This window comes from Lates calcarifer, linkage group LG4 (genome assembly GCF_001640805.2).
Source record: "Lates calcarifer isolate ASB-BC8 linkage group LG4, TLL_Latcal_v3, whole genome shotgun sequence".
NCBI classification, from domain to species: Eukaryota; Metazoa; Chordata; class Actinopteri; family Centropomidae; genus Lates; species Lates calcarifer.
In genome coordinates this window covers 2,804,815-2,822,892 of record NC_066836.1, presented here as the reverse complement: position 1 = coordinate 2,822,892, position 18,078 = coordinate 2,804,815, and the positions used below count along the sequence as shown (strand labels likewise).

Genomic DNA, 18,078 nt, shown 5'->3' with positions numbered 1-18,078 from the left:
CTGAGAGAGGAGACGGCATGAAGAGAGAGTGAACAGGCAGGAATGGTATTTTTTGCCAGTAAAATAAAAATGTAGAAAGTAAAAACAATTTTTAAAAAGTCAGAGTTATGACATTGAAAAGTCCATATTTTGTCTGATGGATTAAAATAGTGAGATAAAAAGTTGGAATTATGAGTTAGAGAATCAAGATTCTGACAAAAAGGTAAAAATCAAAAGATAAAATGAAACAAAAAGTCAAAATTATGAGATAAAAAGCTTAATTTTTGACTTACGAAGTCAGGATTATGAGTTAAAAGCTCAGATTTTTGACATAGTAAGTCAAAATTGTGGTAAATAAATCAAAATTCAGAGAAAGAAAGTCAAAAGTTGAACATTTCTGATCATTTTGTTTTGTTTTATTGGCCGAAATGAGCTTCCATACATTTGGAGGAGCATACATCTTTAAATCTCTAAACCTGTAAACAGCCATAAAAGAAAACAACAACAACAACAACATCACCAAGTCAGGTTGGGATATTAAAAAGCTGTTTTCCTGGTCGTCCACATCCATTACCTTTTTACTGGAAGTGCTCTGTGTAAACATTTACAGTAAGTGATGCTCCTCCAGGTGTCAGATTCTCTCTAGTTTTCTTTCCATATCTCTCTCTCTCTCTCTCTCTCCAGGGGAGGTGGCAGCTGGGTCAGGGTCTCTCAGAGCTCCAGATTCAGATCCTATTTATATACTCTACATGTCTGCCTCTGCTAGCGAACAGGCTAACGGCGTCTGATGGAAACTAGTGGGCGAGGATGGAGAGATACGTACCTTATTCAGCCACTCCACTCTTTCCACATCTGGATAATGGACCTGGAATAAAAGACAGAAAGACGGGGGTTTAGAGTCATTATTTGAATTTATACAGCCCAGATTCAGGCAGGTTGCTTTCTCTCTATGTTTCTTTGTGTCAGAGCAGAGGGCAGAGCCACAACAATCAGTCCATTAATAATCATTAATAATTAACCAAATACTCAATCGAAAGAACATCAGCTATTTAGACAGTCTATGAGGAGTTCAATGTCAGACATTTGTGTGGATTTGCTGTTTGTCACTGTCATGTGTGATGTGATGGGAGATTAAATGTCTTTGCACTGTTGTCCTGATGAATTCTGGAGTTGAGACGTCGTTTGGGCTTTGATAATAAGATATTCAAGACGATATGAAAAAGAAATACTTCACAGCCGCACATCACCGGCTAGAGTTTCACACTCACGTCTGTGCTGGTGAAACAAAGCGGTTGTGTTGCTGCCTTTAGCCATGACAGTTTTCTTGCAGACCTTGCTGGAGGTCTGAGAGAAGACTAGATTGCGCACTACTATATGCAAATGCACCAACACAACATCATGCTGTTATTGCATAGACATCCTGATTTTCTTTTCCTGGTATCAGTATCATGAACAAGCCGTACTGGTCCCTCCTGAGATATTTTCAGCGTGTAGCGACAGACCGAACAGCACCACCCACAGAGTCATGCCTCCAGCATGGTTAAAAAGTGACTGTAGGTATCGTTTCTGTGAAATGATGGATGTCTCACAGAGAAAATGAAGCTCTGCGAAGGGGCCGCAGTCGCTGACTACCTGACTGAGTCCACAGTGGGATGATGCAGTCTGACAGGACGTCAGAGCAGCAGCATCAAAGCTGTTGTGGAGGACTGGGAGTCGACTGAGACAGACCTGTTATATAACTGACTCACTGGGAGGATTCTGCACAAGCAGGTGCACATGGATGAGTACTCGTGGATCGGGCCATAAACATGATTAATTTAAATAGAGGTTACGGTCAGGAGGAGGAATGCTACTAGATAAATAGTCGGTCAGTGTGTGTGCATCCTCATTTGAATGTTTTGCCTTAATGTGCGTTGAAACACACACTGACAGTATTCAATACAGATTACTGTGATCAGATAATCCAACATAAGGACCATGCATCATGTATGAATGTAAAGACATATGCACTTACATTCTACTAAGAATTAAGTGCATGTTTCCAGTCACTATTTACGAGTAAAGCTGTACTATTAAATAAATAATAATTCTTTATTTTCTTATAATATACAAGTTCTTAAACATGATTCAAACATACATCTGGAGCCTGCTGTCGCTCGTCTTTTAATACAAGAAGAAATATTAAATAATAACTCAGTATAAATCTTTCAAATTAGATTTATTTAACTGTCTCTGATGTGCTTAAAAACAGGAGTAAAACTGGTCTTTATTTGTTCTAATAATTAGTCGAGACAAATGCGTATTTTTCATGTGGAAATCAAATTATTTATTTATACACATGGAAACACTCAAAATGTAAAGTAAAAGAGTAAAGTAAGTACTCTACGTAATCCACACACCTGCAAGGTCGCTTTGTCTCACACAAACACAGCACATGTGGCAGCGTGTGACACATGAAGCCGTCCACACACACAAACAAACAAACAAACAAACAAACAAACAAGCCCACGCTGGTGACGACGCCGGCGTCATGTGGTGTTTTTCTTTGGGTTAAAATTCCAGTTACTATTTTTATGACGCTGACGACGAAGTGTTGCTCTGAACTCTGTTTACACACATGGAGATGGATTTCATGTCTGATGGACTATTTATATTATAGCACATTCTGTATGGGCCCTGTTCTCTATGTAAACAACCGAGTTATCCAGATTAAAACACTGATGATTTGATGTAAGTCTGGATTTTATTTCTGTCAGAACAACAAGTTCAGAAGTCCAAACCTGCAGCTTATTGATCGATCGCTCATTTAAGCGATGAGCGATGAGTCAGTGTTTCAAAACCACTAATATTTTCAGTCATACTGTTCGTACAGTATAAGCTCAGGATGGCAGGAGGAGACGAGCAAAGAAGTTCTCATTTGGAAAACATATGGTGATTAAACTGACAGTAAAATGGAAAGTTTTCAAAGTCTTGCATTTCCCTTGGGGAAATTCACTTTATTGTTCAGATAGACATGTAGTTTTTAACGTGGACAAACGATAGAAATGAAGAAACTGACTCATGCATCTTGTCCAATCACATGTGCAAACTTGTGCCACCTTTGGAAACATTTTTCTGTTGAGCGTCTCAGGCTTATTTTACTACTGTTGTTTGAAGACCTTCTGGCCTCTGCTTGGGTCTACATGAAACAGGAAGTTACTGGATGGGAGGCAAACATGTAAATGGAGTACAAATTGTTGTTTGTGTATGTTTACACTGTCTGTCTGCGAGTTTACTCAAGGTGAAACTCAGGGTGAAGGTGCACCATCTGCAGCTGTGGTCTGTCCCTGGTTAATCGCAGTAATTACAGCAGGCAGCTACACCGTCTGCATCTGCTGCGACTTGACAGATGTTAAAACAAAACAATAAAGTTGGAACCAAGGACTAAAAGGAGGGAAGAATGAATCATCACAGTGGCACAATTTCTCCCCTTTTAGGGTAAACAACAGAGAAAGAGAAAGCAAGACTGAGCTGGTGTCTGGATGAAAAAGTGGGGCAAACAGAAGTGCAGTTAAAAACTCGATCCACATGATGTAAACAGGAAATAACTCGTGGGAGGTACTAACAAAACAGCCAACGTGACTCAACATTAACAGTCAAAACTGAGGATAAAACTCAAAAAGTATGAGCAGAAGAGGAAACAAATGTGAGGTAGAGATAGAAGAGAGGGAGAGAGTGACTCTGCTGAAACAGGAACAGAACAGAAAAGAGGGTTTTCTGGAGATCGAGAGTAAAGGCTCAGAGATAAACGAGACAGAGGGAGATGAATAAATGAATGTATGTCTGTGATATACACCGCTCCATCGCCTACAGAGTGACAAAGAGAGGAAACTGATACATTTCCTCTACAAACTGGGAACATTTCTCTCCTTTTAGAGCAACAATGGCGCCAAGTTTTTCAGGACAAAGGTTTTTCACCGCGAGTCGTTCATTCTTTCCATCGGCTCTTAGCGGAAAATTCTAAAAGCTCTAGCTGTGACACGACAGCACCTTCTTCCTACAGATTTCCTTCCAAATACAAACCAATGGTTCAGCAGGCCCCTGATCACGTCCTCAGTGTGGGACTCACAAAAACCCAAAGATAGATCAGCTTACAATTATATAAAAGCAATTCCTGCTTTATTACCTTGTTTGAATGGTTTAATTCTACTTGTTTATTCTCCTCAGCTGAGATTAGATATCATAACTCCTCAGACTTGTAAAGTCTTGTCTGATAGTGCTGTAAACCTCTGTGCAGTGCATCTAATAAACCTACAAACGTATGGATGTTGGATCATATTTCATCCGCCCATGCCCACCCTCGCTTTTTTTCTTTTGTTTCACTGCAGCATTGTTTTCAGTCAGAGTGGCCCGCAGTGTGTGTTTCTGTGTGTCAAAGCATGTCGAGTGGGCGAGACTCAAGGTTCAAATATGTAACAGCTGTTTGGAAATCCGAACCTCCCCTCCCGACCACACCCCCAGCAAAAAGCATGTGTGTGTTTGACAGAGGGAGAGAGGTGTGGACAGGGTGAATAATTCTGCTGAGCACTGCTGAAAGTTATTAATTCAAACTGCAGCTGACAAATGAAAAAGAAAACTGGATTTTCTGCCATCATGCTCTGTCACTGCCTGCTGAGTAAAACCAGCCTCACAGAGACTCTCCTCGCCAAGGTGACAACACAAACAAAGCTGCTCAGTCAGCTTCCCTTCAAACGGCAGAAGGCGTTGAAAGGTGCAGGAACGAGAAACCTATATGACGAGACAGTTGCTCCACGCTGACGTCTATATTTAGGCTCGGGGAGAGAGAGACTGTTGAGGATATGAGGAGGACACACCGCAGCCAGGAGAGAGATCAGTCGAGGAAATCTGCTCTACTGTGATGAGGCTGGAAAGACAGAACTGTAGTACAAATTATAAACAGTCTATTTGGCTGGGCGTCCTTAGTATAAAAAAGTTTGGTTTTTATGTAGAAATATAATATTTGTATTGTGTGTTTTGCACTTTCAGTTTGTGCATGTTGTGTTTCTGTTGTGTGTTTTCACTATAAATCCTGTGAGAAACTAAATTTCCCTCAAGGGACCAATATGGTTTGAATACATTTGAATGGACGCTGAGTATTCGGCACCCGTGGTCAGATTTCTGCGAGAGCCAGGTACTGACCTGAGTTTCTGTGTGACTGCTACGTGTCTGGAACCAAATTCAAGATGTTAAAAGACTCTCTAAACCAAGGCTCTTAGGTTAGGGAGACCAGATTCAGCCTGCCCAGTGTTTGGTACATTTCAAACAAAGGAAGAGTGTGGCTTTTATTTTTCAGAGTGTTGAAATCCATATAAAGTCGAGACGGTAGGAAACTGTAGCTTTTTTTATCCATCACGGTGCATACAAAACATCGATTCTGCAATTAATGATCCAACATCAGTTCTTTAGGTCTGGAGATTAACGTTTGCATTTACGCCTTTTGTCAGTCAACGTATGCAGTGGTTACTTGTTGTAGGTGGTTCAGTCAGGGCTGCAGGATGTAAAATGTTATCCCTACCTCAGAGCTAACGCTAGCTAACAGCTGCCTGCAGGTATCAGGCTGATGTCTTGTCAACACAAACAGTGCAGATTCTGCAGCTTCTGTCCTGATCATTAAAGAGGAAACCTGTGCTTAATCAAAGCATCTACTGACAGTTCATGTGCAGCTGTATGGGATATCAGCAGTTTTATAACGGGAGATGTGTTTAAACTGTAGCCTATGTATCACTTGTTGAATGTAGAGGGAATTTAAGTTCGCAGGATGAATTCTGAGAAGCACTTTAGCTTATAAACACTGATCTGATGTAAATGAATCATCGAGAATTGATTCTGGACTTTATGAATCAAAATCAAATCAGGAGATCAGTGCAGATATCCTGCCTTACTAAAAAGGGCAACAATTTCTACTCAGTTCAGCACATTTGGACGTGAACCCACTCTAAAAACGATAAACGTCAGCACTTTAACCTAATAGTGATTGTTTCCACTGATGTGGGGAGGAGAGCCAAGAGGAAACTGTCCAACAAAGTTACAGACTGCAGGTAAAAGCAGAACAGAGCAGCACAGGGCCTCTCTGTTGGTGGAGCTGCGGAGCAGAGCCCTGCCCTTTGGCACATCAAACGAACAGGGCCCCACCCATGCCATGTCATGAGAGCACACAGAGACGAAGAGAGGAGGAGGAGGAGAGAAACACAGACAGAGACAGTTACACTGCGGTTATAGTGACTTTCCATGCCTGTTTTTTGCAGGGCTGACGACAGAGTCCGACTGTTTCCAACCAGGCTGCTCTAACGTTTAGCTGTGGAAGCTAAAAGCTAAAGGCTAAATTTAGGACGGCTACTAAAGGCTAACACTCCATTACCAATGTCTGCTTAAAGTGGACCTCTTCTGCTCTTTATCCAGCTCTATATTTTCCACTACAGTCACTCTGCATGAATCACAGTTCTGTCAATTGGTCAACCTCCAGAGGCTTCCTCTGTTCCCAGGGCAACGTAAACAAACTACAGTAACCCTAAGCTAACATCAGCTCGGAGCGAAAGTAGAAAAAGATGCATGAAACCAGGTGTTCAGAGCAGTCTGAAGCCTGTGGTTTCTGCTCACAGGGATTACTTCCAACTTTGTGATATTATATATACGTGACAGAAAAAGCATAAAAAGTCCTGGCATTGCAGCCCTGTATATATGTCTTACCTGCACAACAGTACTGTGTTTCGTTTGTTTTGGACTCGCCCGGTTCACCTTTGCTCCACTGTCACTTCCTCTGATTAGGTTAGATGTGATAAAGCAATCACAATCAATCCAAAGACAACTAAACTCGTCCTAAACTCAACTGTCAAACGCGCTCAAGTCACCAGCTCGCAGTCGGCATTAAGGTGCAGATATATCAGCCGGTCCTAAAGGTTTAAGACCCACACCATATACACAGTGACAGACAGGTTTCTTGTCTGGACCTCCACTGTAAAACTAGTCTATGAGCCAGGAAAAACCCTCTAAACTCCAAAACAAATGTCAAGTTCCCCGTCACACAGGTCACACGGGTCCTTTGTGCTACTGTGACAGAGGAACGGTTCCTACTTAAATGACATCCAGTCAAAACACTTTGACACTCAGCGTCAGGATACTGTACAGATTCCTGACTCCGTTAACACAGGCATGTGGTTTCACCATGTAATCCTGCACGTGTAAAACTCCCAGACAGTTATTTTACTGGTCTGGTTTTTAGTGGTCTGACCTAAAATAAAATGCATTTCTACCTTAATATCAGTCAAACTGATGCCAGAGAGGCTTATGGAGACGACGGCCTTTTAAACAGTGGATCGTGGCCGGTGGCTGCAGCTAATTTTTCAATTTGGGAAAGATGCTGTTCAGAAAAAAATCAATTATAGCTTACATGACGCGTTGCTAATGACATTAATAGCTTTAAAGGCCACAGATAGCATTCTTACCCCGCTTATCTTCCCTCCATTCGGCACAAACTTTCTGATTTTCTGGCTTATATGGATCAAAGGATTAAAGGGCAACTGAATAATCACGGATGGACACACTGAGCCACAGACTGCATGTGACTGAAAACACAGCGTTTAATACGGCTGCTTTCAAAAAGCTCCCGTAATGTTGCATAAGAGCAGAAGATTTGTGATGTTTAGTTTTTAATTTTCACCATATTTCTGTTCCACTTTGTTTATGAAACCATTTTGATTTGATGTGATCGAATCGAGGCAGAGGCGCCTGTAAAATGACGTCTTAATCCAGATTCACGTTCAATATCTTTGTTTTCTTCCACATCATCTAACAGCCTTTACCTAACACTGCATTATGTCTGTACAGTCTGACAGAGGATCTACTCACTACCTTTCTCTGAACAACTGATTACTTCTACTATCAGCTGAGGAAGACCATGAGTTGTGGCTGAAAGCAGGGCTGAAACTAATGATTAATTTAGTTATTGATTACTCGCTTGGTCTATAAAACATCAGAAAACATCTGTGTCCTAAGATGTTCAGTTTAGTGTGATGTAACACTAAGAAAAGAAGCTAATTCCTACTTTTTTTCTTTTGCTTTTTTGCTTGAAAAATGTCGTAAACAACTCATTGATCATCAAAGAAGTTACTGAGTCATTTTCTTACAATCAAATAACTGATTCGCTGACTAATTGTTGTACCTCTGTAGCTCTGGAACTGGACTTTTGGTGAAGAATGAATTTTCATTATCAATATTTCTACTGATTTCCAGGTGAACAGTGAAGAGTCACCTCTCGGTATGAAATACACATGCTTCTTTTTATCTTTGGAAGTTGTCATGACTCACGGATGAGACAGGTCCTCTACAGATGCTCCTTTCTGTGTGTGACAGCAGTGAGGCAGTTGTGCAGCGTCAGTTTGTCTTCACACAGATAAAACTGTACCATTACCTCAGGCATTCTTGGCCTGTGAACTATGAGTTGCTGCCCACGCTGCCGATCATTCCTCATTCCAGGCATATTTCTGAGAGAGCGAGCCAAGAGGAGACGACGGGCTTGCCACCAAAATCTGTATTTCAGTGATGATCACAGTTGGTTTTAATGCATGCCAGTAAACTGCAGATGTGGTTCATTCTGTTGATTTCACAGACTGAGAGCACTTTTCTACAGTATGTGACATTCTGTCCATTGTGTCTGCCACTGAGCAAATGAATATTAAATGAAATTAGGCCAGTGTTTATCAGGACAGTGAAATTCACTGACAGGGCCAAATAAAAACCCAACTGTTGCTTCCTGATTTAGTAGAGCAACATGGGAAATCTGCACATTTAGCTCAGTTAGTCGATTAACACAATAATAATAACAATTTATCAGAAAAAAATACCAAACATTTGAGTCCTTGCCACTTTACGTTGTTTTATATGACTGTAAAATAAATACCTTTGGTTTTTGACTGGGTTTTGGTCTGTTGCTTTACTTTGAGCACTGGGAAGATGCAGTGAGCATTTTTTAAATTACCTCTGGAAATTTTACAGACTAAACAATTGATTTCACTCCTGCACCAGCCAGTCATATTAATATAACAAGGCTCCTGATGATGCTTATTGGAGTTAGTTATGTTACTGTGGGACTTTCAGTGAGCGTCTAATCATTGGTTTTTGAGGTTAGTGTGACAGAGGTGAAGTAGATAAAGTATCTTGTGTGAAGGTCGGGGGACAGACTGACGGGGTCTGAGTGCATGTCAGGGGTCAAAGTTCACTGCTGATTTGTTTGGCACTGTTGCTCATCATCAGGACACGTTGGATCCTTTGACATCCTTTCACTGGTTTCTCAGTTTCCCTTTAATCAGCCAAACAAAGAGCTGTCGATCAGCATTGTTTGGTTTAAACATCCAAATGTCATTAGTCACGTTGTTTGTGGCTTAAAACAGTCTTGGTCAAACGTGCAACATCAAGACAAAAGCTCCCAACACAACAAACGTGACAGCGGCTCTGCACTGCTGAGCCTCTGCTCACAGCAAAGCTTTTCTGCATAAGGCCCCGGGTTGTTGCTGAGCACCATTTTCCTCAAGGTCTGTGTGATAATGGATGTGTTGATGGGATGATCTGTGATGGGTGGGGGCTGTGTTTGGGTCTGGCTGGCATCCTGCCATCCACTCAGCCTCTCACCACTTTTCTGGCATCATCATCGATTACAGAAAATGTTGTTGCAGAACGAAAACCTCTTTACCACTGATGAATCGACTAATTGTGACTCAGTTTTCTCATTATGGCCATGGTATTAACATTACGGTCATGTGAGCAAGGATTGCAAGTTAAGTTTTTAAACATATTTATAAATATTTATATATTTTTTCTTGTTAATATGCAAATGAATCAATCAGAGTTAGATTATCTGTCATGTAAAGCTGAGTCTCAACAGACAGCTGGTCAATGTGAAAACAATATGTCCTGAATCCTGTGCTGCGTGGTCAGACACATAAAAAGAACTTGAATCATAAATGTCCCTGTGGATTTCATGAAGCCTGGAAATTAGAAATGGAGCAATGCTGAACCAAACTTTTCCATCCACTGCTCTGAAAAAACTCTGTGCTCTTGTGGATCTCTGGAGCTAATTTGCAGATGTAGCTCTGACAAGCTAATGTTACTGGTTCGCTCACATGTACGTCCTGTGTGCACACGCCCAACTGTAGCCTTCACACCTAGCATTAGCATGAGGGGGACTGGTAATGTTGACTGGAGGAACTTGCTGCATGTCAGGACCAGAGCATAAGTAGACAGAGAGAGAATGCCAGCTATGTGGAAGGTGTGTGGCCAGTCTGCCTCCTCCTCCCTCTGCACACTGGCTTCCTATTGTGGCCTGGCCACAACTACACCAAACCAAAGGGATGAAAACAGAAAGTGAATTTCTTGTTAAAAAAAGGTCTGATGACTCTCCTGCTTTTCAGTGCCAGCCCTGGGAGCCCCGTGTGTAAATTATTCATTGAGGACTCCAACTCCCCTCGGGCAGTTAACAGGATTAAAGTGATCATAAAGAGTCTGGCGCAGGTTAGATCCTGGGACTGGTGTTGAGCTTGTGCACCGTCCAACAAAAGGGTAGAATGCACGACCTTTCCGACGGCTATTTATGAGACCCTCGTTAACAAGCAACAAAGTTTGTTTTGTTCTGTGGATTAAAATGAAAGCGAAAGAGTATCAAATGTCACAGATGTTGCCTCTGTTTATGTCCGGCTCTCCTGATAGTCACCACATTAGTTTCCCAAGTTCAAAAACACAACTTGACCATCTGAAAACCTTTGTTCAGAGACCAAATGTTGCTACACTGCTGTCCATTTTGGATGACTATCCAGTTTAGCTGTCCATTTGTTGGAAGCTAAACTGCACAAACATTTTCTTGTTCCACGACTGCAAACGACTGCAATATCCCATCATGTGACATGTGTTAAGTATAGCTACGGTTTCCAATACACTTTTAACACCACACATGCAAAGGTTTAGGTTAACCTCTAATCCCTGGTGCCTGCCCGGTCTTTTCATTTGGCTGGATGTAGGAACATACTCGAAGAGGTGTGCGGAGGATAGGGATGCTGCTAATCTCAAGTTTCCCCAAAGAAAAATATAAAAGTATTTGTATTTTCTGTAAAGAAGCTGAGGAAACTCAGTGGGAAACCACAGCAAGGAATTCAGTTATCTCTATCAGCCAGTTTCAACCAGTCCATGTCGACATCTCGATGTTGGCTGGGAGGACACGAAAGGGAGGAGCAAGGCTTGAAACTAAGCAGAAAGCACAAAGCAGCGACAAGAAGATACCAGGAAAACACCTGGAATGTAGTAGTGCTGCAGGACTTACCCATGGTGGGAGCTCAGTAGTAGGCAAACTTTGCCTCACTGCTTTCTCCTTGTGTTCCAGGTATGCTAAGGCACGGTTTATCCTGTAGTCTTTATTGCCGTAGTTCCTCCTCCAGTAGAATAACGCAGCGAGTCCGATCAGAACCCAGCTGAAGCTGAACTCAAAATATCCCAAGACGTAGATCGGGAAGATGATGGCGAAGGTCTTGGCGAACTTAATCCACATTTGGGTGACATCCGTCAGTGACGACTGCTGCTCTTCCTCCAGGTCTTCTGGAGGCAGAGGTGGGCCCATGGTGGAGCTCACCGGGACGCTGGGCGCTGCCACGGGTCCATTCGCCCTGACGCCTGGTCCCGCCGAACCCTCCATCCTGTTACTCATTTCCCCTCTGGAAAGACAGACAATTACAGCCAATGTCAGGGTCTTGTCACACACAGCAGCTGATAAAGGGGGTAACTGAAAATGTCCACAGGTCAAGGGTCAAACAGTTATGCCAAAGACACAGAATGGTTGTAACCTAAAGGATAAAACATCAGATGTGCCATAGTAACATTAAGCTTTCTATTTAGAAATCTGATGAGAAACAACAAAAGTTCATTAAAACTCATAAAAATTGGAAGGAAGCTAAGTAAGTTTGTATCACAGCAAATCATAAAATTATAATGCATCTTAAAATAATATCATAGCAAAAAAAAAAAATCACAGATACAGTATTTAAGTAGTACTAGGCCTTCTACAAGATATTGCTCCAGATGTGCCATGTTACAGTATTTACCTTCAGCTAGCAGGTAGTAAAAAGTCCTTAACAGATCCAGATTAGCTAGTTTTAATCATTAAAAATGACTTAGTTTGAAACCTCAGAAGCTCCACAGTGTGTATGACGGCTAAAATAAAATGTTATCCGTTGAGCTGTCATTCCAGTGTCTACCCTCTTGTATGGAGAGGACGTCATACAAAACTCCTTTGCAAAAACGCCCACTTTTTGTTACCATTATTCCTTGGAAAACTGACAATAGCACGTACTTAGAAGAATCGAACTTGACATATCTCGCGAAATTTCTGGATCCACTCTTTAATTCGGCATATATCCAGTACACCTATACGCAATTTTGTTGGTAATATTTTAACTTCGAAAAGTGCCTCAACCGTTGGCCCCGCAACCCTCTGCAACCACATCCGTAGATGGCAACAAGTGTGAAAGGGTGATGAAAGTAGAATTTCTACTGAAATGTGGGTGGTATAATTTGGTTTTATGTATGCCGAATTGAAGGTCATCGACGACTGAATCCAATATCTACTTTAAGTTATTGCTTACTGCGTGTTAAAATTCCTCGTTTAGTACAACAACGCTTAAGTGCCGTATTTTTGGACGGAATCTGTCGTGACGTTCTCTCTGAAGTGACACGTATTGGAGCTACGACTTAACCAGCAGCACTGCGTGAACCTAACACCAACGGGAAAAAAAAACACAACTACTTCTTCTACGCTCTCCGCTGAACAAGCAACACACTTACCGGTATCCGCCTGCGACATTCGCTCTTCCTTGAAAAATGAACTCAGATTCACTCGGTCAGCCGACTCCACTGCATGCCGACCAGCTAAACTCTGATAACCCTCTTTCCCCTTCAGTACATCCTGCTGTGAGGGCGACCAGTCCGTCTCAACCAGCCTGCAGGAAACTGTCATCGCGGGAAAGGGGTCAGCCTCCGACAGGGAGGGAGCTTCAAAACACAAACTCAACCGTAGACCCAGGCGCCATCTTGTGGCGGGAAAACGGCAAACGATGGATTCCACTGTCAAGGTTTGTCAAATATAAAAACGGGTTTTAAAGAGTTTTGGTGTCTGTGTAGTCCATGTAAGACAAGTCTGATAAGTCCTTTTTTATCTAGGTCTGGTCCACAATGGATGTAATTTAGAAAAACTTGTGGAAATGTGTGTTTCTATCGTCACAAATGGAAACAACGACCTCACAAATCCAACGGTTTTCATGTATCTCTTCCAGAGCTTAAACAAGGGAATTGATTGATTAGTCGAGCGACAAAAATAACCCCCAACTATTTTGTTAATTGTTATAATTTTACCTCTACACGCAGTTCAATGTGGCCTAGATGGAGAAAAAGCTGTAAAATCGCCATTTGTAATAGGTTAAGATGAATGTCCACGGTAGAGCTGCAGTCTTAAGCCAATTAATCAAATAGACAATTGAAATGAAAATTTATCTGAAACTGTTGTTTCCAGTCATTTTTAAGCAAAAGCCTCTGACCTTTGACCATTCCATCCTATTTGTTTCCTGTCACGTTGTAGGTAACATTTAAGTAAACCAGCAGGTCTTTGAAGAAATATATTTTCCATGAATGTAATTTAATTTTGAGGAGATTTAGATTTAGTGTGCAGACCATCACTGCTCAGTCTGCTGTTACATAGACTTGACCAGCAGACTGTGCTGCCAGCATTTCCCCATTAGATGTCATGGTATCACAGACAGTGATAAAGTTAAATCATGAAAAACTCCTACAAATGCTTTTTGTTTATTCTATTGAAATAGGCAGTAGCAGTGTTCCCATCCTCCAGTGCCCTAGAATCAGAGTTTCACAGGAGAGTTTTTCACATTTTAATCTGGAATTATAAAATATAAAAATAATTTAAATGAACTTTGCAATGTGCAAAAATTATGATTTGAATTAGTATTAGAGCTTTATTTATATATGCGTGTATTGCCAGTCCATTTACCTCAATTGTAAAGCACTTTCTGCTAAGTCCTGTTGTTTTCACATGTGCTATATAAAAGTGACTTGACTTACGACGTATTTGTCATGTGTTCATGCAAGTGGACACACATGTAGGGTATGTCTCTGTACAGGCTAAAAGAAGAAAGAAAAAGTAAAGAATACAAGTTTTTCTTCTGTCATCCAACACCCTAAATGGGTCAGATAAAACTCCTTCTCTCCTTCTCATCCTATCATTGTTAAGTACATACAGTCAGTATTATAACAAAAAAAGGCAAATTCTCCTTATTTTGGCTGTTATTTAAGTTTGAAAACGTATTAGAGCAATTTGTTGTGTTGACCTTATTGTGATTGGTAATAACACTGTATTATTAAACTATTTTCTGCTGCTGCACTCACTGGAACTCCCTCAGGACGACAGAATCAAACTAAATGCCCATGGCGATGAATGTAAAATGGAACTGTGAGTTAAAAAAAGTGAGGCTGTTAGAAAAAAAGTTTGCAGGCTGTCCTTACATCTCATATTACATTCTTCTCTGTTATAGCTTCATCTGCACCCACACTTCCTCACCTGCCCACTGTGTGCTGTTCAAGAAATCTCTGTAAGGTAATTGGAATAGCTAGATTAGTCATCTGGTTTCACCATTTATCTCCCACAAGTGCTTTCACATCAGTAGGCCAATTTGAATTTGGGTCAAGATCAGCACATCACAAGGGACCACAGTAAACCAAGGCATTATGATGAGTCCATTTCTTTCTAAATTCAAAATAAATAAATGCAGTAGTACAAAAATAATAATAAAGGTTTATCTTGTAGGACAAATGCAGCCACTGCTATTCTCATTTTTCTCATTTCATTTGCTGTTCTCTCTGAAACTGTGCAGGGTAATGACAGAGCGAAGCATGACGATGATGAGGAGGAGGAACAGTGTGCTTCCTAATACCAGGGTGGGAGAAGAGCAATTTGCGTGGCCGCAGCATCGAGATAATCAAGATCCTGTGTCTCCAGATTGTTCAGGTAAGAGACAAGAAACACAGGACGAGCTGAGGCAGAGAAGTATGGGTTTTGTTTTAAGACTCAATGGGCACATCATACAATTGCAAAAATACTTTGTTTTGATCAATTAGAAGTGAGTGAGTCCAACACACAATACGTTGTTTACAAGCAGCTAACCCTCAGAATGACACATACAAACATTTTCTGACGCCCATATTGTCAGGACAACATCTGTTACAACACGCTGTTGCAAAAATTAAAAAGAAATCTGATTGGATGCAGTTACGGATAAATTTTAATTAGGTACAGACACAAAAATGATCATGGTCTGGTTTCAAAACCAGAAAGTATTCAGTTTATCATGATGTAAGTTTATGATTAGTATGATTTGCACTTAAACGTAATGAAGTCGTATGGAATTTCTCAGTCTGCTCAACACAGGTGTTCAGTTTGCAGGGGTTTTTATTTGACGATGTGCAGCAGCTTTAAAATGTTCCCTCTATTCTTATATCAGATTGCACTTAATGATTCATTTATGTGGTAGTAGTAGTCATCCATCCTTTTTTTCCCAGCCAGTCAGTGATTAGCATCCCTGCCTAAAGACTCATATAATATCTATATATATAAATCTATCCAATCATCCAGAGCAGTTTTCCACAGATTTACCTCATTTGAATTAAATGAACTGCTGCTGTTAGCCAGTCACGGTCCAGCGTCGTGAGGGTTTGCATTTGTACATATGAAACACTACTAGCACTAGCATGTGAATGTGATCAGTACTTACCAGTACTGATTTTCAGCCAGTATGGATTTGATGTGAAGGTGGGAAGAATGTTTTCTACAGGATTGAATCACCTATATCACATCTTTTACTCACCAGTAGTGGTATCTAGTTATTCTGATAGTTTTGGTTTTAGTTGTCAAAGTGTTCAGTTTTCTGTCTTCTCTGGATTTCTGCAGTCACCACAATACAGCACAGGTGAATGGTATTTAATAAGTAGTTCCCAAAACATTTAAAAAACCCAACAGCAACATGTCTTTCCAGAAACTGTGCCCCCATTATCCTGGACAATGAGCAGACCTCCCTGTAAACAGTTTTATTTGTAACTGCTTTAGTATGACGAAACAGTTCCAGTGAAAATTGTTCACTGAGCTCAAACATACAAACAAAATACCAGTATCTCCAAACAAGAAACTGTCTGTACAGTAATTTTAGTGAGCCAGCCCCTCAAATATTACAAAGTAATGTACCAGGTGTTAAATGGTTTGTTGAAAGTGCTGATTCCTTGTGATTTGAAGATGTTGGCTTGATGTTCAAAGAGTTCAGCCCAATAAATGAGTCCTACTGAGATACTTCTGATGGCAGCCAGCCAAGGGCAAGACTGAACTTTCACACTCGACCCTTTAACCTTTTTCCAAAGGTAGTAATGTGACCCAGAGTTACCTTAGGATTGAAAACAAATCAGTAATAATTAAATACTAATTTAGAAAACCTATACATACTGCACCTCGGTACAGAGTTGTTTTGTTCTGTTTTGTATGTGATTTAGTTTAAATTAAAGAACTCCTCTCATATTTAAGGTGTTAGATATCATTATTGATTTAATAAAAGATATAAATGAGGTTTAATAAAACAAGAGGAATGAGACTGATAAATAGATGGGTAGATTTAATGAAAAAAAGAAACCCTTTAAAAAAAAATTCCATATTTGTGTTCATGTACTGAAAACAGAGAGTGAAGATTTTATAGGCTTCGAGGGAAAATAGTTATAGCACCGATTAACACCTAAGTATGAAGTGCTCTCTATTATCAGCATGTTATCTGTGAAAAATCTTCACTGGTCATAAAACGCTCATTATTAAAAGGAAAAAATACATTTATTCATTTAATCCCATTTCTAACCAGTGTGTAAGAAGAGTCGCTCTGTAAACAACCTCTGCGATCTGCAGCATCTGCATACAGGAAACTATATGAACTTTTCATGGGTTTAAGAGAAAGGGCAAATTATAATTTACAGTTGTTTGTAGATTTCAGCAATAGCAGCACAGTGTTTCCAGCCTTTACTTCACAGCTACATGTCCATACAGTCAAATTTTACACTGCTGTCTGTTTCTAAAATAACACTTATAACCTTCTCTGCTATTGTTAATGAGAAAATGACATGCTCTCCAAACCAGATTACAAACTCAAGCAGCCAGTAAACCCACACACAAAGCTATTGCATTAAATTTACATCTTGTATACACTGTGTTATTTAAAACTTATTTATTGGCTTTAGGAATTTCTCTTCTACCCACAATATTAAACAGTTTCAAATTGGATTACACAGGCGGCTGAATTCTGCAGGTTCATATAAATATCTAGGTTTCCATATTAACAAATGCACGAAGTTCTCGTTGAATCATTAAGGGCAGCATGGTGGTGCAGTGGTTGGCACTGTTGCGTCACAAAAAGAAGGTTCTGGGTTTGAACAAGCAAACTGGCCAGGGTCTTTGGAGTGGGCTTCCTCCCATAATCCAAAGACATGCAGGTTAGGCTCATTATCAACTCTAAAATAGGTGTGAATGGTTGTCTCTCTGTATGTCAGCCCTGTGAGAGACTGGCGACCTGTCCTCTTGCTCAGTTTCAGCTGGGATTTATTCCAATACACCAGTACAAACTGGATTGATAATTACTGATCAGAGTTGAGATAAAAGGTCGATTAAATGAAGCCTGTTTTATTAAATAATGGCTCTGTCTTTATCAGCTCAAATCGTTTAATCAAATAATTCTTGTCCCTAAAAAACAAGTAAAACTTATAAGAGCAAATTTATCAACCAGATCGTACTTTCATTAACTTTAATCATTTGGTTTTGAGCTCCACCGCACCTTGGTGCCCGGTAAAACAGGTAAAACAAATCATATTTAAGAAAAATAAGAAAGAAAAATAAGAATAGACTCCCATGTCTGGATCAGGATGGGTACATTCTGTTACGCTCACACCACCTCACTGTTTAAATTTGGCTTTATACACAAGCCATAAAGCACTTGG

The 18,078-nt window shown here is 40.5% G+C and overlaps 2 protein-coding genes across 5 annotated transcripts in view; one reads left to right on the top strand and one right to left on the bottom strand.

Annotated features, from left to right (window-relative positions):
• The window catches only part of esyt2a (extended synaptotagmin-like protein 2a), a 42,117-nt gene extending 29,119 nt beyond the window's left edge, over positions 1–12,998 (bottom strand). For all 3 annotated transcript variants that reach the window (XM_051069792.1, XM_018672681.2, XM_018672682.2), the window contains exons 1-3: positions 12,838–12,998; positions 11,324–11,711; positions 803–844 (exon numbers count right to left, since the gene is read on the bottom strand). In XM_051069792.1, the coding sequence (XP_050925749.1) occupies positions 803–844; positions 11,324–11,704 (423 nt within the window). In that variant the 5' untranslated portion in view covers positions 11,705–11,711; positions 12,838–12,998. The remainder of the gene's footprint in view (positions 1–802; positions 845–11,323; positions 11,712–12,837) is intronic.
• Positions 12,999–13,015: 17 nt separating this feature from the next.
• The window catches only part of vipr2 (vasoactive intestinal peptide receptor 2), a 62,906-nt gene continuing 57,843 nt past the window's right edge, over positions 13,016–18,078 (top strand). Inside the window, exons 1-3 of one of the 2 annotated variants that reach the window (XM_018672685.2) lie at positions 13,016–13,124; positions 14,595–14,656; positions 14,934–15,067. The gene's annotated coding sequence lies outside the window, so the exon portion shown is untranslated. The remainder of the gene's footprint in view (positions 13,125–14,594; positions 14,657–14,933; positions 15,068–18,078) is intronic. The other variant, XM_051069794.1, reaches the window with a different exon arrangement.